Source organism: Centroberyx gerrardi, chromosome 14 (assembly GCF_048128805.1).
Source record: "Centroberyx gerrardi isolate f3 chromosome 14, fCenGer3.hap1.cur.20231027, whole genome shotgun sequence".
Lineage (NCBI taxonomy): Eukaryota > Metazoa > Chordata > Actinopteri > Beryciformes > Berycidae > Centroberyx > Centroberyx gerrardi.
The window spans coordinates 7615481-7642740 of record NC_136010.1 but is presented as its reverse complement, the minus strand read 5'-3'; the positions used below and the strand labels follow the sequence as shown (position 1 = coordinate 7642740).

Sequence of the window (27260 nt, the reverse complement as noted above, 5' to 3'; positions counted from 1 at the left end):
GAAGTCAGCCCCAAGGCTCACATGATTGAAACTTCACACTCTCAGACCATTTGACATTGTTTAGAGTTTCCCTCCTGGTTGGCTACTTCGAAAAACCATCTCATTTTGTTAGTGGCTCCTAACAGGTGATGCAAACAACTAAGAGGTGATGTCAGACTGTCATGCTCAGCTGCAAAGTGTAACGTACTGTTTGGTGCTCTATTGGCTTGATGCATGTAAATTACTGTATGCAATCTGGTGTGCAACAGTAGTGTCTGATGATGATTTCTCCACAGTTTTTAACACAAATATCGAATGACAGTGTAATAGGAATTGGGAGGAAACATTCCAGTCAAACTCTTGTTAAACAAAAAAGAACACCAAAACCATACATCCAATACCCTTCATATGTACAAGACTTGTCGATCTGCTAGGAAAACTGACTTCAGATTTTCAATTTAGGGATCTTCACTGAAGAGTTTGGGATTACCACTAAACCTCCGTGTGCTTCAACAAAGGAGTTCAACAAAGTTTTTCAGGTGTTGTGGATCATAATGATAACAATAGAAAACAAAGTTGTACATCATGACGAAAATCAAACAAATATTTATTCTTCCAAAGTGTCATATCCTAAAGTTAATCTCAAGGAACATGGGCAGTACTTACCTCCTTTATTCGTGGGATAGAGTTTGGTTTGAAAACAAATGTATCCATACAACAAAACACGCACCCATTAGAGAAAAAAAACACAGCTTTTACAATATGAGTTTTTGAATTGGTAAGTGCAAAAAATACCAACGCCCCCCCCCCGCCCCCCGCCCCCCGCTCCCCGCCCCCCGCTCCCAACCCCTTCCCCAATTCCTTGAACATTTCATAGGAAACAACATCAAACAGCAAAAACAAGGCGTGGGAATGTTCACTCCATTCAAAAACAGTTATTTGTGTCAGTGCTGGAAAAAAGTAGCGTGTCCTCAGTGGATATTTTGTGATGTGAAAGCTGAATCCCAGGACCTACCCAACCGTTTCACAAGCCTACTTACTAAATAAACAGTAGGCCCCTTCAGAAATGTGTCCAAAGCTCCCAAGGCCATTTATATCTAAGTATACCGTAGATATTCATCGGAAACTTTGGGATTACAGTGGAATATAGTAAAATAGATCAGTGGTACAATTAAAAAGGCCAAATAATCCAGTATGTCACTTTACCATAGCCCCCAGTATTCCAGTGGTTTTCATAATGATAACAACTTCAGTTATAATGTTTATATTAAGAAGAAAAACTTTGTTTTTAGGTGGTGGAGCCTACAGAATCAGAGTGAAAGGTGATGTATCCCGAGGACGATGCCGAGGGTGTGCTTACAAAACTGTTTGTGCTTCCTTTACTCTCGGCCTTGCTCAGGTGCTTCTGGTGGCCCCAGTCAGCTGCGGCCCCGGCCCCGGCTCCGTGGCCTGTCCTGGGCCTGCGAGCCGACTGCCCTACAGTCTGCTGGCTGTGGCCGGGGGAGGCCGGCTGTTTGCCCTCTCGCTGGTGCTCCCGGCAGCCTTTCCCAGAGCCACAAGCCCCGGGGCTTTCCTTGCCGGCAGGTCTGTCAGGTTTGGGCGTGCTGTCAGGCGAGCTGCCCCGACTCCCGCTCCTTTTGTGTTCTGAGAGCCGCCTCAGCGCTTGCGGCTCACGCTCGAAGTCTGTGAGCGGGAAGTGCGGAAAGAGGACAGCGTGCTGTTCGTACACGTTGGGGATGAGTGAGATGGCGGATGCGCGCCGCGGGCTCTTCCTGGGGCTCGGCAGCGGCGTCTCGTCTATAAAGTTGATCACCTCGTCGCGGCTGAAACACCGCAGGTCGTCCTCGTAGCGCTCCCCGCCGCAGACCACGCGCGGCAGGTGCTTGAGGGAGTGCATGCTATCCTCGGAGCGCCGCCGCTTGCGGTGCGGGTGGTGATGGTGGTGGCTCTCCTCGTGGTAGGAGACCAGGCTGCTCCTGCGCCTCTCGTGGCGCGGCAAGCTGGAGCTGTAGTGGCCCGTCGCCATCATGTCCTCGGTGGAGCCCCAGCGGTGAAGGTAGGAGGGGATCTGGTCGCTGGTCCACATGTCGGTTTCGTCGTGGGAGTATCTTCTTGTAGGGGGCACCTGGACGCAAGACACAGAGCCAGCACTTCAATCTACAAGTTACCGTTACATGACATGCACTCATCCACAGCAACACAAAATCAATTAACATTGTGGCAATGCATGTTAAGTACCATTACACTGCATGTTAAATAATATAAGAATGTAACACAACTACATAATCAATCTTAAGGATATTACATGTAGGATCTCTTCATAGTTAAGTGGCTGCTCAATCTACTGTGGTAGTACACTGGAATTTTAGTAATAAGAATGATTTGCAGTAGCCCCATTGAGCTGCTTTGAGTATTAATTTGGGTTGATGCTGTATATTGAAATTCCATATAAGTGGACTGGTAAGAAGCACTTTCAAACAAGCAGCGAGGAGAAACACCCTGCTCCCAATGCAAACAGGTCACATGGGGCTGCACTATCAGGAATGATTGCATTTTTAGGACCCTAATTGAATTGTAATGCATTACTGGAACATCCTACATGTAACACATTTAAGTTTTTTGTACAAGGCGTTGAGTGCTACTTTCTAAATCGACATACATTTTTTTCTTTTTTTTCTACTTAGTCCTTCAGACTTCTATGAACTAAAAGCATTTTTCACATTGTAACATATATCTACAGGAGTATAACTGAACTTATATCCAACTCCATCGTTTGGAGTTGAATACTGATTGCATAGGTTGACAGTTCCCTAAATGTTATACTCACATTCCAGTTTGTTCTGACAACTATACGAGAGAGATAGGGTTTGTCAAGGTGGTGTCAAGAGGCACAAGACTGATATCAGACTGCCGCCCTGTGGTGGCTTTTTGTAAATGCAGAGAAATGAGACAGCAGACTATACAGTAGCGTTAAGTGTTGAGGGTGTTGGACAGCAGAGGGCAGCACAAGCATTAGAATGAATTAGGATGCGGGACAAACTGGGCAGGATGGGAGAGAGACAATCAGACAACAGGCCAATTGGTAAGAGGCTTTATTCTGCAATCAAGCCACTTGAGAAGTGCCACAGCAATTCTTAAATGGAGGTGCTAGTTAATAATGATTTGAAGGGTTTTGTTGATTCAGAGTCTAATTTGAGCTTTAACCCTTCCAGCAGCTGCAAAAGTTAAGATTGCATGATTGTATCATGGTTCAGACACTCATCCTTTAATCGAGATCAAAAATGCACCTTGTTTGTTTCACCATTACATGTATGCAACAAGGAATAACACAGACAAATATTACTTTACAATAACATGAAACCACTGTCATGTGAAGAGGTGCATGGGAGACAACCACGGTGAATGGAGTAATGGTTTGGTATGATGAAGTGATAGCTACTGTATACATCTCTGTTTCAAGGCTTGTTAAAAAGTCAGATGGACTAGAGATCCATTCCAATGGGAGGATTCTTCTTTCTATGAAATGTCCATTGTACAAATTTTAGACAATTTGAGTCTTAATTGAGGTGTTATATCTAATCGCTCTTTTTTTTTTTTTTTTTTTCTAATATTCTGTAAGCAAATCATTCTTTTAACTGTCAACTGTTTGGGCTGCAGGCTGTAATGAGAAGCTGAAGCCCTTGTTGAGTTGTTGTTTATGACAAAGATGACACAGTGTTAAGATGCTTTGCAGGGGGTGAGTGTAAGTTAAGGCTATGTGGGTTGTGACAAAGTTGATTCTTAAGTTACATCCCCACATCCAGTCTTCCAGGCCAAGTTCAACAAATGATTTTCTTTAATATTGGCCAAATGTTTCATTAATAATTTTGAATAGATTCTGTAGTAAGTTTTTAACCCCTGAGTGGAAAGGGGTGACTTCAAATGTTCTTCAAACATGCTGTTTTCTAGTGGGTTCTGGATCAGAATTTGTAGTTTATTGAGTTAAGTCAGTGTTTTGGCGTAAAAACAGGGAATAGGATTTTGTTGAATTGCCCTAGAAGGCTGAATGTTGGAAACAAACTTTGGGGTTAATGCAGGCTGAAGAGGAGCATTTCACAGCTCTGCAACTGACTGGCTTGGATGTTGGATCCAATGGACACAATGCTTTTGGATAGAGAATGAGCAGATGTTTATATTGCTTTCCTGAAAGGTTGAAGGTTTCCTGAAATGTAGAAGGTAAGTCAGTTACTTATTTCTTACCCTCTTTCAAAATAAAAATTTAATCAATAGTTTGTAGGTCGGTGGCAAGTAAGTACTGGTTGATAAATAAAGGACATCTAATATGTTGGTGGAACTGCTGATGGTCATATTTGCCAAACATTAGTCAGCCAGAGTATATTTTTGACTCACGTAAAAAAAGAAAAAAATCAGTGTCATATCTGGGAAATATAACATCACAAAATGTCAAATGATTCCAGAAAGATCAAGCAAGACCAGATACTGTACGGGCCCACAAGGCCATTTCACCATGCACATTAGCAAGTGTCACTGAAAAATAGTTCAATTGATCAAGTAATAGAAATGAAGAAAATCAATAGAAATATACCTGCAAATACTGCATTTTATCTTCCTGTAGTTCCCTCAATGGATACCCTTGCGGAACCCCCCTTTCTAAGGTTGAGAACTCATACTTGGCAATACGGTCTACCGTCACGATTTCAGGCGCCGAGCTATAGTCATATGGTCTGTCATATATTAAGTCGGCATGAATTCCTCCATCGTGGCTGTTTTCTGCAAAGTGCAGAAAAGCACGAGCGTCAGGATTAGAGAGCAACGGACTCAGATACACAAGACAGACAGACAGACAGACGAATAGATAAGAGAGACAAGTTCAATTGTTCTCTGGTTTGTTGTCTTTTCCTACGGGTCCGCTCAGAAATTTGGGAAGTTTAGGGATCAAAATAGGATTGTTACAAAAAATGATCAAGAATTTAAACATTTAGTAAGGGGATGAAAAAAGCCCCGAATTGGTTCTAAATTCAGAGACCCTGCCAAAGAGTTACATTAAGAATCTTTGAAAGCACAGGGCTTAATGGGGAATCCTATACAGCAAAATCGTACCAACAACTTCCAGTGTAATTATTGTACAAATAACTCAAATTTATCTTACAGATTACTGCATTCATGTTCATTAGAGGTCAATTGGAGATGGGTGTAAAATGCTGATCTTGAGGCAAATGTTAGCCAAAAGGATGAAGGATGACAGTAGCTATTTGCACAGGCAGCTTGGCATGCAAGTCAGTAGCTTTGGAAAAACAGGAAACAATCCTTATACATACAACTGTGCTGAGTTATACATGGCAAGCCCTCTGGAAAGAAGCAGAGAACTGGCAGTGTTAATTATCACAGAATGCGGGCTGCCCTATGTTGTTTTATGCCTCCTGCTAGACAATGAGCGGTTAGCAGGGAGGGTGTCAAGAGGGAGGGGATCAAAAGGTTTGGAGGGGTAGAAACAGGAGAGATGGGGTTGAGATCGGGTTGAGTTTAAACAGTGGCATTAGAAAAAGAAGGCAGTTGCATCAAAAGGTTATCAATTTGCATGAAATGTTGAGATTTGGTTACTGATTCAAATGCTTTTCATACCATATGCCAATCATCTTCTGGTCCAAATGAACCCAATTCATGAACCTTTATATGATTATCATGTGACCTAATTTTGGGACCAAAATTTGTGGAAGTGTCTGTGATTCCTTGGTGAAATGTTTCATTTTGGATCCCTATGGAATACATTTTGATTTCTGTGATGAAAGACTTCCATATTGGACCTCTTTGTAACACTTTTATCTTAGTCAAATATTCACTCAATGCAATTTAATGGGTATGAATTCTGCCCTAATAGATATTTTGTTCTTTGTTAAATTGCTATCATCTGACCATAAGGTAGGCGTGCATGACACACAGGTTAGAAAAAATCAGTGCTTTGATATCTATTTACGTCGTGCACCCTGAAAAACTTTGGTTATATGCCTTTGTGACTAGAGGGAAATATGACCATCATAATGACATGAAAGTGCTTTTCAGCTTTAGTGCAATTGTTCCAGTTTCACCCTGGGTCCTAACAAGTCTTCCCCATTTATTTTATCATCCTCTCATGCCAGGGCATTCTAGAGGAAGATTGCCCAGTTTGAACGCATTGAAGTGAAAAAAGTAAAAAAGGCTTCAGGGAAAGTATGTCCTTTTCCAGTGATATCCTCCAAAGTTGTTTCTCTTTTTTGTCATGGCATCAGTCTGATAGCATGGTAAAGCAAAGCATTTTGCAAAGTGCACACCACTAACAAAAACACTGCAAAATATAGTCTGATATAGAAAGTTATGATCGACAGACACTTGTCACTTCAGTTTCATCTGCTGACGAAAAAGGTCACATGATAGGTCACATGATAACATTTGACCACTAATCTAAGACCTCAAACTGCAGCAAAATGTAATGCAAGTAACATGACAATTCAAAAGAAGCTAAATTGTCTAATTTTTTTTTTTTTTTTAACAAGAAGCGTGTAAAGCTTGATTGCTCTCCTAATCGGGTCTCACCAACTCTGTGCCTGGAGAATCTTTAGGAGTTTTGTAACAACTGATAATGTAGTAACTGCCAAATAATGTAATAACTTGAAATGTAATAAAAAATGTCCCTCTAAATGGGCTGAAAATGTAATTAAAGCTGGTAATGTAATTGTATCCTTGCTGGATAATGTAATAAAATCACGTTATTACATTAACATTTATTACTTCACAAGGGGTGTAACATATTTTAACTGATGATGAAATAATAACATTGACTGATAATTTAATAACTCATATGAATAAGAAGAATGTAATAGCTCAATTTGTTGCATTATTAGTCAACACTATTATTACATCATCAATTAAAAATATGTTACACCGCTTTTGAACAATGTGCTGTAATTTATTACATTAACAGGTTTTATAAAATGTTCAACCCATATAGAACAAGATTTTTATTACATTTGGACACATCATTATCCAGTAGTTATTACATTATCAGTTGCTACAAGCTGTTTTAGCTTTTACTTTCCACTACAGGGCAAAACCAGGGCCAGTCAGGGCTTACTCATAGTTCAAATCACTCAATCTGCCACAATTCAAACAAACTGCGTTTTCAGACCTGTTATTTTTTAAGCCCTGGCCTAAATTCTATGTGGTTACTGTCAGAGCTGTTATCATGAGTATTGACTTCTCAGTTATATAACAATGAAGTTGGTACGATGAATTGTATTTGATGCACAAAGTGGATATAAGCTGATTCACTTCTGAGAAATCTGAATCACAGAGGTGACAGCATCTCCAGGACCAGAGTTGGAGACCTCTAACAAACCATCGTTACAAACTAGAGCCTGGACTTCTTTCTGAAGTACCTGACATTTTCTAGCCTGACACTAACCTCTGACCCCTGCCTGCATTACCGTTACCTTCAACTTCCCCATAATCCACTACTCCCTGGGTTGTCAGGTTCGAAGACAATACTATTCAATTTGATAAGTCACATGTGTAATTCCCATGGCCTAAGACAGTCCATTCAAAACTTCTGAAAATGAACAATTCTCTCTCTCCAAAAAGCTGGAATCCAGAGAGCCGTGTTGAGTCTGTAATGTCACTGGGATGCACAGGAGCTGCTCCATTGACAATTAATGGCAGGCTGATTTTGTGAACGCAAATAATTATCTGAGCTTTTATACCAAAGTGGCTATTATAATGTAGCTCTATGAATTTGGAACGCTCCAAAAATATATCAAATCATCTACTGTTACAGCCACTAATCCCACCTTTTCCAGTTCATTCTCAATGGAGCTGCACAGCCGCATGTCCTCACAGACAGGAGAAACTCTTCTCTCTTGCTTCTGTCATTGAGAGACAGCTGCACTACGATAATCCAAACTGAACTGTCTTAGGGAATAGGAATCATCAGCCATATTTACACATTGGGGTGGAGAGGAGGGAGAAGGGGGCAGGAAGGGAGGGAGGCACCTGGCAGTTGCTTACCTTCATCCACGTCGTCGTTGGACATGATGGCCACGCACTTCTCCCACACCATGCGGATGTCCGCCCGATAGCGGTCGCACGCCCACAGGAACATGGGCAGCAGGATGGATTGGGCGATGGAGCACCACAGCACGCACAACACCATCCAGTTGTAGGAGCGGTTGTACTTCAGGCTGGCAAAGCTCACCACCTGGACAGGATAAAGGAGGGGTTAGAAAAAAATACAATGTGGAGCTCCTCACAACAAATTTTGTGCTGTAAAATAAAAGAAACACAACAAACATATCAGCAATCAGCTATTATAAGGGGAGTTCTTTCAGTGCTGATTAATTAAGTCCCATAGCCTCATTAAAAACTATTCAGCAAAATTCAGAACATTGAACTCCCAGAAAACAAATTTTAACTATAATAAGATTGAAAAGTGCTATAGAAATAAAGTTTGTTACATTATTATGACGGCGCAGGCCAGGAAACAAAAAGGAAATAGCACGACAAAGCTATTTCTGTTTTAATCTGAAACACAGATGATAAATTGACTAAAAGCTCAGGAATGAGTTGCTAACTATGTCTTTGTTTTCCGAGCCATTCTGTTTGAAAGTTGGCTATAATCAATCTTGGCAACAATGGCGAGACAGTAAATTTAAATGGATCCTATTATTTTAGTAATGACTCCAATAATGAGTATGCAAAAACACCAGCTGCATGGATAGTACTGAAGTACAGACAAATGACAGGGGAGAGAACAGGAGAGCGGTTTCCTGGGCTTAGGTGTGAAATTCTGCAAATAAAGCAAAGGAGCCACACTCAATTTATGGAGGAGCAAACTAATGGCTTATGTTCTGCTCATCTTCTATGCTCGAGTCCCCAATTCACTAAATGCTGCCAGCAGCAAATTCTAACTTGTTTCATTAGTACTTAAAGCAGAGCCTTAAGGTAGGCTGAAGTGTCCTGTTATGTGGTCTCCCTTAACTTTGCAAAATTTTGCTCGCTTGGACTCATAACCCAATATATATGAGCAGTCTGACAGTCTGGCAGTCTGACAATCAAGAGCAAGCATCCATACAGAAGACCAATTCAGATGTCAAAAGAATGATGTAATAACCTAGGAACGTACAGGACATCAGCCTAAACTGTCAAATTTACAGGACCGTCAGACAGGCAGCACCATTCACTAAATGTTAAACAGCATTGAGTGTGTGAATGCAGATATGTCACTGAGGTTATTAAGTGGGTACTTCTTATCACCGATGTTTCATTAAATTAGGCCCATGACTCCTCCAGAACACTGTATTAGTCACCTACACCACCCTGTAGCCTGTATGCCTGGGCTGATCCCTAGTTCCCAACATTACCCAGTCATTTGCAAACTTGCTATGGGTTTCACCATCAACAGGCTAATGGGATGGCTGACTTCCTGGCTTGGAACAGCCCGCTTAGCAGTTCAGTAACCAAATTGTACATTTAATTATGTACGATAATTACACCAAAGGCTGTGAACGGTGTGACGAGCCAGTCCTGCTACCATAGTTATATTATATAACTCGTCTTAGTCGCTCTGCAAACTTTCCATGGACAAAAAACAATTAAAAATGATTTTATTCGACCATCCTGTTGAAGCTGTTTAGATCCAGCTCTTTTGGAAACATATCAGGTTGAATAATATATCGTCAATACACACATATGCTGACTCTTTAAATGATGGCACAGTATGTAACAGAAATTTATAACTAGTTTCCCCTGCAGAGTAAGTTGTGGGCCTAAATTCAACGAAAGATGCGTCATGGGAAGCGTCCCTTTGATAACCTCAAGGCCATACCCGCTCTGACCCCACACCCGCCTCCCTCTAACATCCGAGCCAGTATCCTCAATAGGCTCAGCCTAAAAAGCACAAAGGATAGTTACATCAGATCCTGTGCGCTAGTATAAGTGATGATGCATGGGCAAGAGCTGTGGCTTCAATCAAATCCACAGGTATATACTGTAGGGAAATGAACACAGAAAAAGCACAATGGCCCTTTTTTTTCTCCTGCCATCACTGGAGCTGCCATTCAAAGCAAACTCAATTCAAAGCAGGATCCACAGTGAAGAGAATATTCACAAGAACCCAGGCTACACCTACGTAATGGCTCCCTACAATGAAACCTATGAGGCACAAAGACTTCCACTTTGAACATTTGAGCCAAATATGATGATTTCCATATTACCTGTTGTGGAGCAATAAGCAAAGATCCATGACCTCTCCATGCTGTTTAGGGAACAGTGAGTATCGTGATGGGATACAATAAAACCTCTCGAAGTAAGACTTGATAGAAAACAACATCCAGCAGCAAATTCTGACTTGTTTCACTGGTACTCAGAGAAGATACCAAGATACCAACATTTGGACTTTGATACTACTATCAGCCAACGCATTTCGATTCCAGAACAACAAAAGAATCCAAACTGTAAAATTAAAATTAAGCTGTTTAAAATGCAATAATTAGCCAGAACCGTCTAATCAAATTGTCAGGCACTGAAGCGACAGGTTTTGGTAGAGGCAGTATGAGAAATAATAAATAATAAAAAGGGTTATTTTACAACTGGTTCAGATTTATTTTCTGCACTGCTGTAGGTCTTGTCCGCCACACGCTGGATTTAGAGTGAAAATGGTTGCAACTACATTTTAAGGTCAGACTGGAGTGGGTCAATCAAGGGATTTACGACATGTTGTGAAGGCACGACAAAGGGAAATCTTTGGATTAACAAGACTAATTTCTCTACTCTAAATAAGGACTCATCTTATCCATTCATCCCATTCCTGCATCCACTGCATTAATTCAACCACTGAATTCCCCCCGCTGCAGGGAAATGTAACATCTACTTGGACACAACCCCTTTTACAACAACCATCAGAGCTATTATGAGTTATCAACCTCAGGAACGCAATAGAGTGCATTATCTGGTCATTAAAGTGGGCAGGTTCAGTGCTTCACCTTGATCCCTGATGCTGCAGAGTATCCTACATGACGTGTGCGAGGGCTCATTCACATTAAACCATGACACTGATCAGATTGATTATTCCAACCCATTATCTTGGACATCACCTCCCCCCTTGAACTCTAGCGACAACCACACAGTGGCATACGTCACTAAGCGGCTTGATGAAGTTGTGAAGTTGCTCTACCTGATGTAGACGGAGCGATTAGGTGATTCAATACGTCAGCGGTCTCCAACTACGTGCCACCATGACCCAAAAGTACGTAGGTTTTCATTCCAACCAACCACTTCACCAGCTGCTTTCACTGATTAGCATGCCTTCGACCACAGAAAAGGAATAATTCAAGTGAAATCAGCTGGTGGAGTGTCTGGTTGCAATGAAAACCTGCATACACATGGTTCTTTATGGCACATAGTTGGAGACCTATCTTTACATGCATACAGTATTGCAAATAATGGTTCAGATCCCAATTGACATGATTTTCAAGACCTGCTGTTTATGCTGCGTTCTGAATGCTGTTTACTGACTGATGGAGCTGGTAGGGATTCAGTGTCTTGCTCAAGGACTCTTCAGCAGGGCGGATGCTTGCCCATGAGGGAGCTTGAACCCAGGATATTCCAAATTTCACCGCAGACAACAAGCTCTCTTTTGGTCACCCTAAAGTCACCCTAGCGACAGCAATGTATACCTAGATCATTGGTTTCAATTATGTGCCATCGTGACGCAGAAACACACAGGTTTTCATTCCAACCAAAGTGATTTCACTCCAACCAGCTGATTTCCTTGATTAGCACACCTTCAATCAGAGAGGGGGGGAACTAATCAGTGAGTTCAGCTGGTGTATTGTTTGGCTGGGATAAAAACCTGCAGACTCTTGGGTTACAATGGCAGATGATTGAAAACCGCTGACGTACATGTTAGAGAGGCCATCCTTACATGACATCCTTACAATAGATTACAATGCTTTATGAATATAGTATAACCAGTTTATGAGGCTGCTTTAAGTAATGTATTTACCGTTGAAACCTATTATTTCTTTTGTTCATAAGAAATTGAATGTCTTATGAGTTGCGGAGTGCTTATTAGTGTGCCACAATGTCTTATACTGTAAGTCTATTGTCTTGTTAGTATGACACTCTAATGCTCGCTTCATAAACTCATAATATTGCCTCAAATAAAGTGAGATCAACTACATCTTTATAAGTACGGCATGGTACATTGCGATATGTATCTAATTTTAATAGGAGATGTAAAATAACTGTTGCATAATATATTGTAAGAGACAAGATTTTGGTTTCAAGAGCTTCATTATTTTCTGTGTTCATCTGAGGAATTATATAAGATGACTATTCTAAAAAATAAATAAATAATTATGAGCGCAGTTCTTAAAGATGACTTCCCATAATGGGCTTTACTTTCATGTAAACAATCGTTTTGTGGGGATAGACGTCATTATTTTCAAATGGTGAATGCAGCATCTCACTAGTTGTCTCATTCTGAAATGAGACTTCATATATAAATTGTTACAACATGTTATATTTTCTATGCATGTGTATAAGCTCCTATAAATAATTCTAAAGGGCATATTTTTAGTACATAGTGCTATGTCCAACAGCAGTGTGAACCCATTTCATGTCTATTGTAGATGCAATCTACAGAGTAATTGTATTTCTCACCAGTTCTCTGTGCAACCCCACTCAAATGAAAAAGGTTGTCCACGCGCATTCGTATGTGTGTTATAGCTTCCCATGCATTTAAATAACTCATTACATCGGGTCATAAAGACGGGTAGGAGAACTGCTGTGCTTCAGTCACTGCACTGGAAATATGATCTTTCATCTGCACACACACACTTACAGGCACAATGGGACGGTGGGTTTAAAAGTAACACACCGACTTCTTTTCAAATAAGCTCTTTGATCAACTTACTGTTCATCTGGCAAGAAGATCGGTAGCAGTTTCACCTCTGATCCTATCTAGTCTGTATACACTGTTGGATGTAATGTTGTTCTAACAACTAATGAGTAATACAGTATGTTATTTATTTTTGAGTAATGAGCCCAACACTGACTGTAGGGAACTAAATGATAAATACAAGACACACAGAGGTGAAACTGCTGCCAATCTTCTCAGGCAACAGTTGATCATCATATTTACTTAAAAAACTGCTGTATTTGTTTAAAGTAAATGATATGAAAGCAAGGTATTACTTAAGGTATTAAGTGAAGCATTGGCACAAGGAAATGTATCGAGTAAATACATAAATCACATTTCATGCCTACTTTAAAGGTGTTCATTCTGTCGATGTTGTGCATACACCCCAAACTGTGTGTGTGTGTGTGTGTGTGTGTGTGTGTGTGTGTGTGTGTGTGTGTGTGTGTCTTATCAAATGGATCCACTATGTGATAAGGCTTGATGCTAGTGGGGTTACGTTCAAGAAGGGGAAAAAAAATCAGGGGTTTTAACAAATTGTTCATGAAACCGTACATAGCTGGCAAAATGGATCAATAGGTCATCTTATTGATTCAGCAGAAGTGGACAGAGACAACCGCTTCACTCACATCAACACATGACATTCTCGGTCTACATAGCCTGGACTCCCGCTTTCTTTCTCTCTGTCTTTCACTACCTGTATCTTCCTTTCAGTGAGTCGATGGTTGAATATACAGGAAAGTAAAACCCATTCAAACTTCTATCTAAAAAAGCAGAAACACAAATTCCTCAATATAAACGGTTGATTTTGATAAACCTTGCAATGTGGCATTAATATGAAACACACAAACATTCAGCAAAAACACCGACTCTCATATAAGAAGGCAGAAGCATTATCCTAAGAAAGTAATGGCATTTCTCGCATTAATGTTACACCGGATTTCATTAATTCATAAAGGGCATTTCTCAGTGTTTTAATTCATATTTAGCAACCAGCTCATATATGGCCATTGACTTTGACTCTCACTGAACTGACCCACCTACAGCAGCTGTGGTGCCTAAAGACTTATGAGCTCATCACTGCTGAGTCATTGCACCTTATATCCACACAGAATTACTAATGAATTTCACTGAATCTCTACACGTACGCTTACCAGTAAAAAGCTTGGACACACACATTTTTCTTTATTTTTGCTATTTTTCACATTTTAGAATAACAGTAAAGACATCAAAACTGTGAAATAACACAAATGGAATTATGCAGTGACCAAAAAAGTGTTAAACAAATCAAAACTATCTTATATTTTAGATTCTTTAAAGTAGCCGCCCTTTGCCTTGATGGAAAGGCAAAGGCTTTGGAAAGAAATTCATACACAGGCATCAACTTCACTATTTATATTTGTCTAAGAAACAAATTTCAAGCATTTAAGCATAAGCCTTTAGATCAAAATGGCTTTAAGATAATGAAAAACATAGTACATTCAATCAGGTGTGTCCAAACTTTTGACTGGTAGTGTATAATTAGATTAGACATTATAGATATGATGTGATATGATGTGCTGCCATCTCCCCAAAATCTCAGTCGGGACCCTGCCTGTCCCTTGTGTTCAGGCATAGCTAATTTTAGGCATATTTTGCCGGGATGTAAAAGGAGTCTTTCCCAAGGACGATAAACTTGGCGACATAACAAAGCGCTGAAGTGTCTGGCAGCAGCTGATGAGTGCAAATTGTTACAGATGAATTTGTCAGGAAGGAAGGAAGGAAGATATTAAAATTAGTTTTGTTCGTGAGGGAGAAAAGACGAGGATTGAAGCATTTTTTGGAAGTCCTGTTGTAGGTCAGCTGACGGTGGGCAGAAACTGGCAAAAGGCAGTAGATTTGGGAAAACGGCGGATAATCCCACAGGAAATAGCGAGCACTACCTCGAGGCCAGACTTGAGCTGATTATTAAAGCCAAGACTTCCAAGTTGATACTCGCGACCTCATGGAAAATGTTCTTTCCAAGTTTTGTTGCAGAGAATGAATGTTTCCAAACCACAAGAAAGAAGATGGTAGCTCGGGGCTTTCGAGAGAGAATGTTATGGATTACTGCGATACCAAACAGGATGAGGGCTGGATGATGTTGCTTGCGAAATGGATATTGTTAATGGCTTTGGAGGACAGGTAAGAGGCTTCTCAGAATCTGCTGCACAGCTGCTCTCATCCTCATAATACAACAGTAACATGTAAGGTTTTCCTGCCCCTAAAAAACAACTAGGCTACACTACACTAGACTATGCAGTATTAGTCCTTTATTTACATCTTTGAGCATGCAATTTCACATTCATCTTTGTGTGTGTGTTTTGTAGTATATTCGCTCTTAAAAGCTTTGTACTTTCTTATGTTCCTGAGTGTATTGGCATTCAGCACATACTGGAACTTAGGCTGGTCAGGTTAAAAACTACTGAATGGACATGCTGGGATACAGGCTCCTGCGGTTTGGATTGCTAACTGAATGGCGATCAAGCTCAAATTGCAGCTGGTTAACTTGCTGTGTGCATTAAGTGGTTAGCTGATGCTATCAAGCTGCCTAGGTCAATTGTTTCCACACACTAAAAAGATGTGGTGCTGAATTGTTTAGAAAAGAACCGTAGTCAGTAAAACTTCCATCAAGTTGTTTTATGTTTCAATCAATTTTGCCACTTGAAATGTGGGTGAATGTGTTGTGGACAGCATTCATTTTGCAACCAGTAATTATCGATCTCTCTGAGCAGTGGGGGTTTATTCACCATGTTTTCAAAAAATGTGTTTGCATGAGTTTTGGAGATGGATGTGCCATTCTTGCAGTGAATCTTTAGTTTTCCTATTCATTCTCATCAAGCAAGTCGCCATCCAAGGCATCTTCAATATTGTGCTGTTGGCAAGTGAACTAACAGCATTAATATCCGTCCTTGGCATTCTGTTGTTTTGGAATTGCACTTCAACTGTAAAACATTACATCAAATGCATCACGTCATGCAGGACACAAGAATAGACAAGAACACGTGGAGAAAGGCCTTTAGCGTCGTGGTCAGAGGCGCAGATGACTGTGTGTTTTCGTGGAGCTCACGGTGTCATGGGAAGACGCAGGAGATGAGGCATGTGAAAGGAAAATGCTTAGGCAGAGAAAGTGGAGCAGCAGGGTTGGAAAGCTAGAGCGCGCCCCGTGGAGTCTGGATGCCAAGGGTTTGTAGCAAAGCCAACTTTAAGACTACCAGGTGGATTTGGCATTCAAGGGCGGACTGAAGGAAAATTCCACCCTCGGATCCTCTTACACTGTTCCTTATCATCAACCTGTGATGTTTAATTAATGCTGTGATGAAGTGTTGTAATTAACTTTTTTTGGTGTACCCATTTTCCCTCAACCTGCCTCGCCTACTTCTACTTCAGTTAGTGATTGCACACATTTCCCAGAAATCCTTTCGACATCCCCCAGTGAAGTCGCCTGGACTTTTCGCAGCTGTTGGTTTTACATGTAGGTGGAGAGAGCAGTAACGATAGCAATAGTAACAGCAAGAGAGTGAGTTTTTATTTTAACCTTTATTCTTAGCCCTCCCCTTTTTGTTAGTAGTATTTGCTTTTATGTTGGTTTGGTGGCATAACTTAATTCCTAACCCTCCTCTGTCTGTTACTAGTATGTTTGCTGCTATGTTGGTTTTGTTATGTATATTAGCTTGGCAGCACAACGGTACAATTGTGCAACCTTGTACCCTAACCACTCCCACTGAAAGGAAGGATACCAGTTGGGCTCCAAATATGGAAATTTAAATTTAAATATTTAATCTCAGACAGGAGTAACAGCAGGAGTAGCAGAAGTGTGATTCTCAGCATATATGCTTATTATTAGCTGATACAATTCAGTTGTGAACTGCTGAGTGGGCCGTTTGAAGCCAGATATGATTGGGTTGTGAACAAGGAGGTTCTATATTGTGAACTGAGTATAATAATAAAGTATAGGGAGAGGGCAGTGAAGGAGACTACAGTTCTGTTTAGTGTTCAAAATGCATGTGGAGCAGGACGGTTCTGGGACCCCACAACTTAAGGTGCCCACTTGATAACTCTAATAAAATATCTGCAGTCACACACTCAACCCTGTAACATTAAGATAGTGAATGGTGCTGCCATGATGCTAGTTAGTGAATGGTGTAGATCTGTGTCATCGTAGCCTGATGTCCTCTACAGTAACCATTTGTGGGTCAATATATCATTCTTTTGACATCTGAATTAGGTTTCTGTACATAAAATAAACAAATTAAGGATTTGGCATGAAAACTATTTTGCACTATTAAGGCATAACACTGTCATGTGAGCAGTAAGAAATGCTTTGGAAAAGTATACACAGAAAAGTTCTGTTTCCTCAGTGGCTCTCTGAAGTGTATAGTGGTGCTACATAGTACCACCATTACACAAAGAACCATTTATGTCCCTATAAGGTTCTTCAGAGGTCTGTGACTTCTTCAGTTCTTCCTGCAAAAATAGTTGGTGAGGTGGAGTTTGCTGATGAGTCACTGGTGCAATTACGGCAAACAATGCCAATAAGAATCCTTAATTATGGGTACCATATTGCACCAAAACGTTTCCCCTATGATTACGAGCCAAAGAACCATTTTCAGCTACTGATTAGAACCTTTTGTTGTTAGTGTGTAGGCTGCCGCTTTCAGCATTAGAGGCTTGTGCTGATAGCGCTTTCTGTGTGGATTTCTGTTTAGCTTGCCTCAGGTGTACAACACTTAATTAAAAACCCTTGTTTAATGTAAAACCGACTGTTAACAGATGTCTGCATCTATAAATGATAAAAGAACTGAGGCATTGTAATACATATAAACTGATGCTGAGGCACTGTGATACACAAAAGCCCACTGGGAGGTAAGAGAGAGATTTCATATACAATCAAACTGTAAACTGGACCGCAAACCACATGGCTCAAACCTGAGCAGTGGGGACTAGTTTTAACAGCCATAAAAACTGACAACATTTAGGAAGTGTATTTTATCATGCTGACAAAAAAAACACAACCTTGTTGATCTCCACGACATGCTTTTACGATGACAAGATAGCTGGTTTGGATACATCACACACAGCAATGTTTGAGCCTCCTACTGGCTCTCCAGTCTGCATGGTAAACCAAAGAATTGACTCGCTAAAAAATGGATGACGACCCGAGGGTGGAATTTGCAAACCAAATAGCACAGATAGAAACGGAGCTCACTCCAGTGCCCACTGATCACGCACTTAAAGGATCAGTTTCTCCAGGAAGCAGAGGAAACTCACACTAACCTCTGTTATTCAACGCCTGGTGTTCCCTGAAGGCAATGTAGCATCAAGACCAGTTTCATTGTAAGACAATGGAGTGAAGACGATCCAAGTGCTAATCTGCACTTGGGAAAGCCGGGCCAGGTCCGTGATCTACACATCAGTCCACAGACTATGCTAAAATTAGACTGTTGGTGGCTGTCGGGGATTTTTGTCGTTCTATTGGGAAACAGCAAATAACATTCTCTGCTTCCATCAGCTCATGTGAAGAAGTTACAGTAACGAACGGACAGGATTTGTAGAACATTATCTTTACCATCCCATGATGAAGTTTGATAGCACCCAGCTGTCATTCCGCTGCAGCTAATCGCATTATTCAACATTTGAAAATCAGCTTCTATCGGCTGTGATAGGCGTGCCATCAGCTGTGATCCGACTCAGGAGCTGCCAGGAATCTACCTGAGAGTTTCCAGTCGTTTTTCCATAACAACAGCCAAGAGAGAGTGAGCAGAGAGCAACAGTGTCCAGAAACCCTGCTGACAAAGTTCAAGCAAAAGTGAAAGAAGAACCACATCAAGCAAATGATAGCACATTTCCCTTCTGTGGCCATTTTGCATCCCTTTTCATAAGGATTCATTAGGATACAGAAATGGCACAAGTGAAAGAAACTAGTAGGAATGGCAGGAATGCCAAAAAAAACCTCCCCAAACACCAGAACATCAGTAGAATTAGTTTCAACTCAATTAAATTCAATAGACTTTATTTACCCTTGCGGGGCAATTCGATTCTTGGCACTCATCAGATTAACACAAAAATGCTGGCTACTCTTTTAGAGTGAGCTACTTTGTACTATGAACTACTTGTTCGGTTCAACATTCCTTACCATTTAACTGCTAGCAAATAGCCAACACAGACAGCTCTCTTCATACTGGAGCAATGGATGTATTAAAATCTACAGTTAAACTACGCAAAGGTGAGAAGGAGCCAAAGCTCAGGTTTAAAAAAAACAACCCTGAACCCTCCTTTTGAATACTTCACAGTATAATGACTGATCATTAAGCATTCTGTGCTCTTTTGGGCAGAACAGAGCAAGGACAGAATCCGGTCATTCCCCCTCCTTCCCACACACACACACACACACACACACACACACACACACACACACACACACACACACACACACACACACACACATCCACAAGCGCAGACACCCACACTCAGCCTGACCTACTTACAGCCCCAGATGAGCAGAAACATTAAAGTTCATGTAAATAATAAAGCAGCATTATATGATTATGGGAGCCTCTGTGGGTAAACGTTGCCCCTCCTCTTTCATTTTATTTCTACATTTTCACACGGACCCACATTGTCCATACTCTGTCCAGTCCTGACTGAAGTGGCCCCTCCCCTTTCTGTCTCTAGAACCTACGAAAACAGGGTGAACAACAGACCTTACTGTGTGTTTGTGTGTATGTGTGTGTGCGCATTTTAAGAGGAGAGAACAATGATGTGCTATACATACAACATGAACATTTTATTTATGTTCTTACCAGCCTGTGGTAGGACTGCCAGTCCTAAGTGACTTATGCAAACAAAGGATATGTTCTTGTTGAATCCTACTATGTACTTGTTTTTAAGATCAGCAAATTAATTCAATCAATCAATCAACAAGGCACAGTGAAGGAAACACACACAGGCTGGAAATTCAGGTTTATCACTACTGACTAAAATCATAATTATAAAACCAGCTGCATAAACCTTTCAAGCTGGAGTCGGCATACCGGGAAGGGTTTCAGTGGTACTTCTTTCTGAATGCTCCATGTCAACATACAGTGTGTGTGTATATGTGTGTGTGTGTGTGTGTGTGTGTGTGTGTGTGTGTGTGTGTGTGTACTCTGCATTCATTCTCTTTTTTCAAACCACCATGTTTAAAGCTGCATTGCTCAGTTTTCATGATATTCTTTGAAATGAAGCTCTAAGGCGATAATGAGAGAGTTATAATAAAATACTAATGAATGCCTGAAACAATACACACTAGGCTACAACTTCTGAACTGTAAATACTAACATCTGCATCTAATGTTTGACCTCAGGCCTATACCCCTGATGTTTGACTAAGTAGTGGATTCTTTGACCACGTTTGACCTGTGAACTCACCAGGATGGGGAAGCCAGTCAGGAAGTCGTAGATGAAGACGATGCCGCTGATCAGGTAGGTGATCTGCAGCGACGTCTTGAGAGGCTCTGATCCGTCGATGGACGATCGGCGCTTCCCCTGGGCGTCCTCCACCACTATGGTGGGCACGTTGAACTTGTTCTTGTCGGCGTTGTGGCCCGCCTGAATGGAGAAGGTCTGGAAGAGGGCGATGCCGATGCAGATGACGCCCATGGCCACGCTGCCGCCGATCAGCAGCAGAAAGCACACGCCGAAGCCCAGGCCGATCTCCGTCACGATGAAGCGGCAGTCGGAGGTGTAGAAGCGGTCGATGGTGTCGTGCCAGCCCACGGCCGGCAGCGTGGACAGGATGAAGGAGACCATCCAGATGCCCATCACTGTGTGCACTGCCTGTTTCTTGGTGTTACTCAGCCTGGAAGCAGAAGCAGAGGTGTTTAGCACAAGTGAAGCTGCTGTCACACGTCCAGGTGAAAAAGACTTTGGCCATGGGGTTCTCCTGATCCTGCTCCACTAGCAGAACCGTAGTGTAATCATATAGACCTTAAGTCTGATACTGGTGCGGCTAATAGACATGAATCAAGCCCTGTGGATCTGAATGGGTACAGCAACTGATACTGCTTGTGTTAGGGATTAAACACTAATAGTACGGGTGCTGGGGCCACTCATACCGAAAGTATATGCAATATCGTATTTTGGGACTTTAAACAGTTCAAAATGAGACAGTTCCCAGTTAATAACAGAACCAATAATACCCAAAATATTTGACTTGTTCACTGACCCAAACAAACACTTACATACTAAATAAATTCAAATGGGATACTATGATGAGAGCTTTTGTGTCAAGAAAATGTGCTGAACATCTGACAATATGGTTTTATACTGTATGGAGGAGACTGATGGTGAAGAATTAAGTCACAGTGAGCAGATAGGGGGCATGATCCTTATGAAACCACACCACACCTCAGCTGTGGGACATAACTGGAAATTAGTAAGCTTAGTACTCTGCAATGCCAGAAAATGGCAGGGTCTTGCCTGGGAAATATAAGCTGAAAAAAAGACAAAGACCATGATGAACTCAGCAAAAAAAAATTTTTTTTTTAGTACCATCCCAGAGGGTCATCACTCAAATAAACTGGAGTTGAACAGAGGGAAATCAATGGTTTGCTGATGGCAAAAGATTGCTTTTCACGTCCCTCGGTCTATTTGTCATCTAGGTCTATTTCAGCGCAAAGGGATTTCTATTTCCTCTCACCTCCAAGTAATTGTTACAGCCGAGCAATTTGCTGAATGTGTTTGTGTCCTCTGGCGGTGTGGCACTTTCAAGGTTTGCAACAGCACATGTACATCTAAAAATATGGCAGGCAGTGACTGGTGTTCCAATTTTCAAAATGTTGACTAAAGACTGGGCTAGTTTACCGAAACATTTGCACCTCAAGTAGCGCTGAGTGAAAAAACACAAGGAGGGCCATCCGTCTTAGCTTGTAGAGTAGATAGAGACTAATACGTGGCCACAGAAAAGAGAACACTTCTGAATCTGATAGCCCCTTCGGTCCATTTGGCATCTAAAATTTGGCCTACATCAAAAGTGGGTATGATATCAAGGGACATGTGGACAGAATGCTACGGTTCATTTAAATGGACCTCTCCTGCTTCATCTGTGTAGCGATGACATACAGTAAGTTCTCTGTTTAGTGTCAGTTGTCCGGGAGCAGTTTTGGCAGGAAACCCAAGCTGTCTCCCTCAAGAGAACCAGAGCACATGCTATCAGTCGCCTATCCTCTCCTGCCTCTCATTTACATCCTCTGTGGAAGCGCTGGCTGCATACAGAAGATCTCCGCCACAGAAAATGAACCAAAGACATATTTAAAAAAATATTTGCAGTTAATAACGCGGGCCCGGCACAATGGGAGTGAAACGGAGGTCTCCGTGTTTGCACTACGGCTTTGTGCAAAGTGAAGTAGGTCTTGTCGCTGTGAGTAATAACGCTAGCCTTTCCTGGATGTGCCTGAGGTTCATATGATGGAGAGTTTACGTCACCATGCTGCTTGAATCTATTACCAGAGAGAGAGCGTTGTGAGGGGAAAAGCTCCTCGGAGATAGTGAGCGCAGGCTGATGAGAACAGATGCTGAAGTACAAGGTTGGAATTCATAATTCAGGCCTTCAGTGTGCGTTAGTGTCAGAGATGAGGCAGCCATGCTAGCTCAGCAGGGCGAACGCAGAGCGATTCAAATGAAAGATGAATAGCAATTATATGGCGCATCACCTGAGCTATCACTCCACTATGTTGTTGGTAAAGGCGACTTGAAAAGAAAAAGAGGAGCTGCAGAGGGAAGAGTCAACACTTCCAGACAGGAGATGAGAGGGAATATAGTCGGAGGGAGAGAACAGACAAGAGAGATAAAAGCATTTGTGTAAAACCTCATATCGCTGTTTGGGCATCAGCCAATAGTGGCAGCTGCACAAGCAATATAGATAGCAAGATTGAGGATAGATGAACAAGAAAGTTTGCATATCTTATTTGAACGTCTGCTTATCTGAGTGAGGCTGGGAAATTGGCCTAGTTGACTGTAGGCTGAGCATCTGTGGGCCTGACGCTACAAGAAGTAAAATCACTCTGTTCTTCAGTGGGGGAGGAAGACAGAATACTGATCAGAGCAGCAACTTTGCTCTTTTTTATAATAAATCTTCCAGCTTTTTTGATGAACTGATGATTCAATTCCATTCCAATTCATCCGGTCTTTACCACGGAGCTGAAATGTACCGCAAACCCATTCCTGTGCCATTCTGAACAACTGACAAACTTGCTTGTGTGGCTTCTGCAGAAATGAATAGCACTTTCATATGTGCTCCGGCTGCTATTTGCCATGGCATTTGCTCTAGAAATGCACTCATCTGCAAATGATTGTTCTGCGCTTGATGACCAGAAAATGGAGTGGAGATCTGCATCGCCATAAATAACAGTGACGAGTGCAACAATACCAAGACCTTGGAGGTTTGTTTTAAGGTGAGATGTCAAGTCCCGTGGTGGTTTTTATCTCACCTGCACAAATTAGTAACTTGCATCTCTTCTTTCTGTTTTCTTCACCATTGTATTCTTTCTATCACTTCAGTTCTATGTTTCATTACTGTGCAACTATCAGTGTCATGTATCTAAAACTGATAAATAATAAAATCAAAGGCATCAGCATCTAAGAATTTGTGTAAAAAGTCAGAAATCAAAGTAATCCCACTTTTTTTGCACAAAGGACGTTAGAGGATAATAATAATAATAATTTCTCAGTTTGTTTTAATTTAGTGGTATCAATCATTTGCACCAGTAGAATTCACTATTAGCAAATGGTGGGTATCTCATTTTGAAATGAAACTTGACATTTTTAAAGCAGTAGTTAAAGCAATAGTTTAAATCTATATTGTTGGGTAAAAACAATGGATCATCAGTACTGAGTAATGACTGCTAAAAAAAGAATAATACTCTGTCATCAGTATCGGTAATGAAAAAGTGGCATTAGCTCATCCCTAAATACAGTCAGAAATAACAGCAAAGTCTCATATAAAAGTATGCGGTAATGTTGCTCTAAATATCTGATTTTGTGTTAACAGCAGACTTGTTGCGGGGCTAACAAAACTGACATGGTGTTGCCCTGGCAGGGTGCTGATCGTTAGTGAGAGGTGAAGTTGATCCTTAATTGACTGTTCTCATGTTATTCAGTGTTACTTTGTTAATTTCACTTGTTGTGAGGAGCCAAATGGAGCTGGATGCTGGAGTTGGCAGATGTTCACAGTCTGGAGGATCGTACACGGTGTTACCCTGAATAACCGCTACCAGCAGATGTGTTGGCAAGAGAGAGAGACTTCACCTGATACACAGCATCCCTCTGTGAAACTGAAGGAAATAGGCTGACAAGTTACTCTGTTCTATATCCCATCAGAGAAATATGCTCAAAAATGTAGTGAGAGGCCAATATTTCTCAGCCTAAACGTTGTTGTCTTTCCAAGTAGCTCTGGAGGATGCTGTATTATATCAAATGAAAAGCCTTAAACATTTTCAACTGTCAAGTATCTTCCAACTTCCATTGCTAAAAATGTTAGACAAATGCTTGGTTGGCTGGAAAAAAAGGCAAAGTACTGTAAAGTGATCAGCGTTACTTTTCAACATATGTTAATAACAACACATATTGAAAAAACGTATGTCGTTAGTATCACATGTTGTGTTGAAGAGTGTGCTGTCCAGACACGTCTTAAAAATGAAACCTTCTTTAAGCGCATACGCTGAGCTGTTGTTTAAAAGATTACTTTTTTTTGACATTTTTGCCCTCATTGGATAGTTCAAAGTATAAAGAGACAGGAAAGATTGGGAGAGAGAGAAGGATGACATGCGACAAAGGTCCCAGGCAGGATTCGAACCCACGATGTTGCGTTTACAGTTCATGGTACACGCCTTAGACCACTGAGCCACCAGGGGAGCCAAATGCGTCAGTTGTAATAGTTGTAATAAGAAAACCTGACATTTTACCTGTAGTTTACGGGCCAGCGCACCATCCACATGCGGTGGTAGGAGAGCGAGGTGACGGAGAAGCAGGTGACCAGCGTGAGCGTGTAGAAGGTGGAGACGAACACCTTGCACAGGCCCTCGTTCCACTCGTAGTTGGAGTGCTGCCGGCGCAGCGTTATGACGCAGTACATGGTGATGGGGATGGCCATGTTGAGGATGTGCGTTCCCGCCAGCGTGCAGATGAGAAACTCCAGGGGCTTCCACTTCTTCTGCTTGGCGCTGACGCTGAGGATGCCCCAGGTGTTGGCCAGGATGGACACGCCCGAGCAGACCAGCCAAGCCAGCGTGTTGGCGTTGATGACGTCATCCTTCATGGTGGTTACCTCATCCACCATGTTGGAGCGGGGCAGGGCGGAGCCTGGGGGGCCGGACGGAGCTGTTGGCGAGAGCAGGTACACGCGAGGAGAAGGAGGAGGTGGTGGTGGTGGTGGTGGTGGTGGTGGGCAGGAGGGGATGCAGGGCGTCGGGCGAGGCAGGCATCCTATCTGGGTGGGCGCGCACTCTCCATGGGTTGGGCACAGCGGGCAAAGGGCATGGCAGTAGTGCAACGCAGGGGGACGACGGAGGGGGAGAACGGCAGACCGGCCGCTGAACTTCCAATCCTGGAGCTGGAGAGAAGGAGAGAGAAAAGGAACAGAGAGAGGAAAGAGGAGAAGGAGGCACAGAGATCAGAAAAAGAGGAGGGAGGGGGGGTAGCGGGGGGGTCAGAAAAGCGAGGATGGAACGAAAATTATATTAGTCAGTCCAATTCAGCATAATCCCTCATCATACATAATCCCTCATCCCAGTGAACTAATAGGTTTATGTTAATCACAACACATTTACTGTTACTGCTAATATTGAAAGCCATCCATCTCATGCGGTTAAGAGAGAACAGTAATCAGTCAGCAGGCCCCGACTTTCAGATTCCTGCTAATTCACTGACAAAACAAACAAAGAAGCTACAGCAGTTCATAAGTGCTATTTTACGGCGCCTCTTTAAAAAGTCTGACCCAATAGTTCACATTAGTGAATCCGAACTCATAGGCGTAATGGTGCTAGCTGTGCAGGCAGTGATAAATTATGAATGTGGAAATGATGGGAATGATGGGAATACTTTGCACATGATGCCAGTAAGAAATCTATTTTAAGCAGGGGTGCAACAAAATCAAGTTATACCAAAGTGCTATTTCACAGCTGTGACTATTGACCACTTTAAACATGGGTCACAAAGCAACACTGAACCTCATGTAATCTTGTTACAGGCAGCGTTTGAAAGAAAACACACAAAAAAAGGAAAAACCATCTGTACAATTCAGTTTTTCAGGGCCATTTCCTACATAACACAGCTCCAGCCAGAGAGCATTGTCACCAGAGAATGACTTTTGTTCCCCCACTGTAGAGTGAAAAATGCTTGGCACAGCTGGAGCGTGTTGTCACATCTATTTCCTGTCTTTTGGCTTGTCCAAACACTGATGCGCTGTGGGCAAGACCCCCGAGAAGGGACACTGGAAATGACAAGAGCCACGTCATCGTCATCCTTCTCTCACATCCGCCGCTCTCATCCCCCTCTCTCACCCCTCCCTCCCATGGCACCCAGTAACATCTGTCAGCCAACCAGATTCTACTACAGGAGCGTCCTGCTAGTACAAGAGGTTATAGAGCAGCAGCTATGCTCCCGAGGATCCAAGTGACCCCGTCCACAGAGTCACACTGCTAAAACACACAATATCGTACTGTATGCCAAACATACATAATGAAATGTTCCACTGGTTCCTCATCGAAGAGCTGTAAAAATGAGTTTAATTTAATCAAACTCTGGAGCGTTTACTCCTTTAGTTCGGTTGCCATTTGAACTCTACTGGCACCAAATAACCGCACCAAGATGCCTGAAAATTCAGGTCCCGTCCTCTCCAAGCAAACTGTGGTGCAGTTTGTTACAAGTGAGATAACCATGCTACATAATCATACCAACTATGGAAAACTACATCAAAATGCAGAGTTTTATAGGTATAAAGAGACAGATGTTGATATCTGATTTGGAAAGTCTAGCAGAACAAAAGGAACCGAGGGCAAACCGCAGTCTGGACTGATGCTCATATTCAGCTGTTTCTTCATGTGTTCTTAACTGGTATGAACACCAGCGAAGGTAAATTACTGCAAAGAGTGCAGACAAGTCCATCATGTTTAGCTTAAGTTACAGGGACTGGAATCAGATTTGTTTTGACTCGCCCCCGCTGCCAAAAACTCTGACCTTGCAGGATGACAGGTTACCAAAACTCTGTGCAATAAATGAGCTACTTGAGTCCGTGTGACTTTTGTTTTAAAGCCCTGGTTCGCTTGTCATTGGGCATCACT

The 27260-nt window shown here is 41.9% G+C and overlaps 1 protein-coding gene across 1 annotated transcript; it reads right to left on the bottom strand.

Moving 5' to 3' along the window:
- Window positions 1-862: 862 nt before the first annotated feature.
- gpr153 (G protein-coupled receptor 153) lies at window positions 863-25309 on the bottom strand. The gene is made up of 5 exons (XM_071923683.2): window positions 24885-25309; window positions 20353-20782; window positions 8017-8206; window positions 4565-4749; window positions 863-2104 (listed from the first exon to the last, which is right to left on the bottom strand). Exons 1-5 carry the CDS (start codon window positions 25256-25258, stop codon window positions 1268-1270), a joined length of 2016 nt encoding a protein of 671 aa, XP_071779784.2. The 5' UTR covers window positions 25259-25309; the 3' UTR covers window positions 863-1267.
- Between the last annotated feature and the right edge of the window lie 1951 nt (window positions 25310-27260).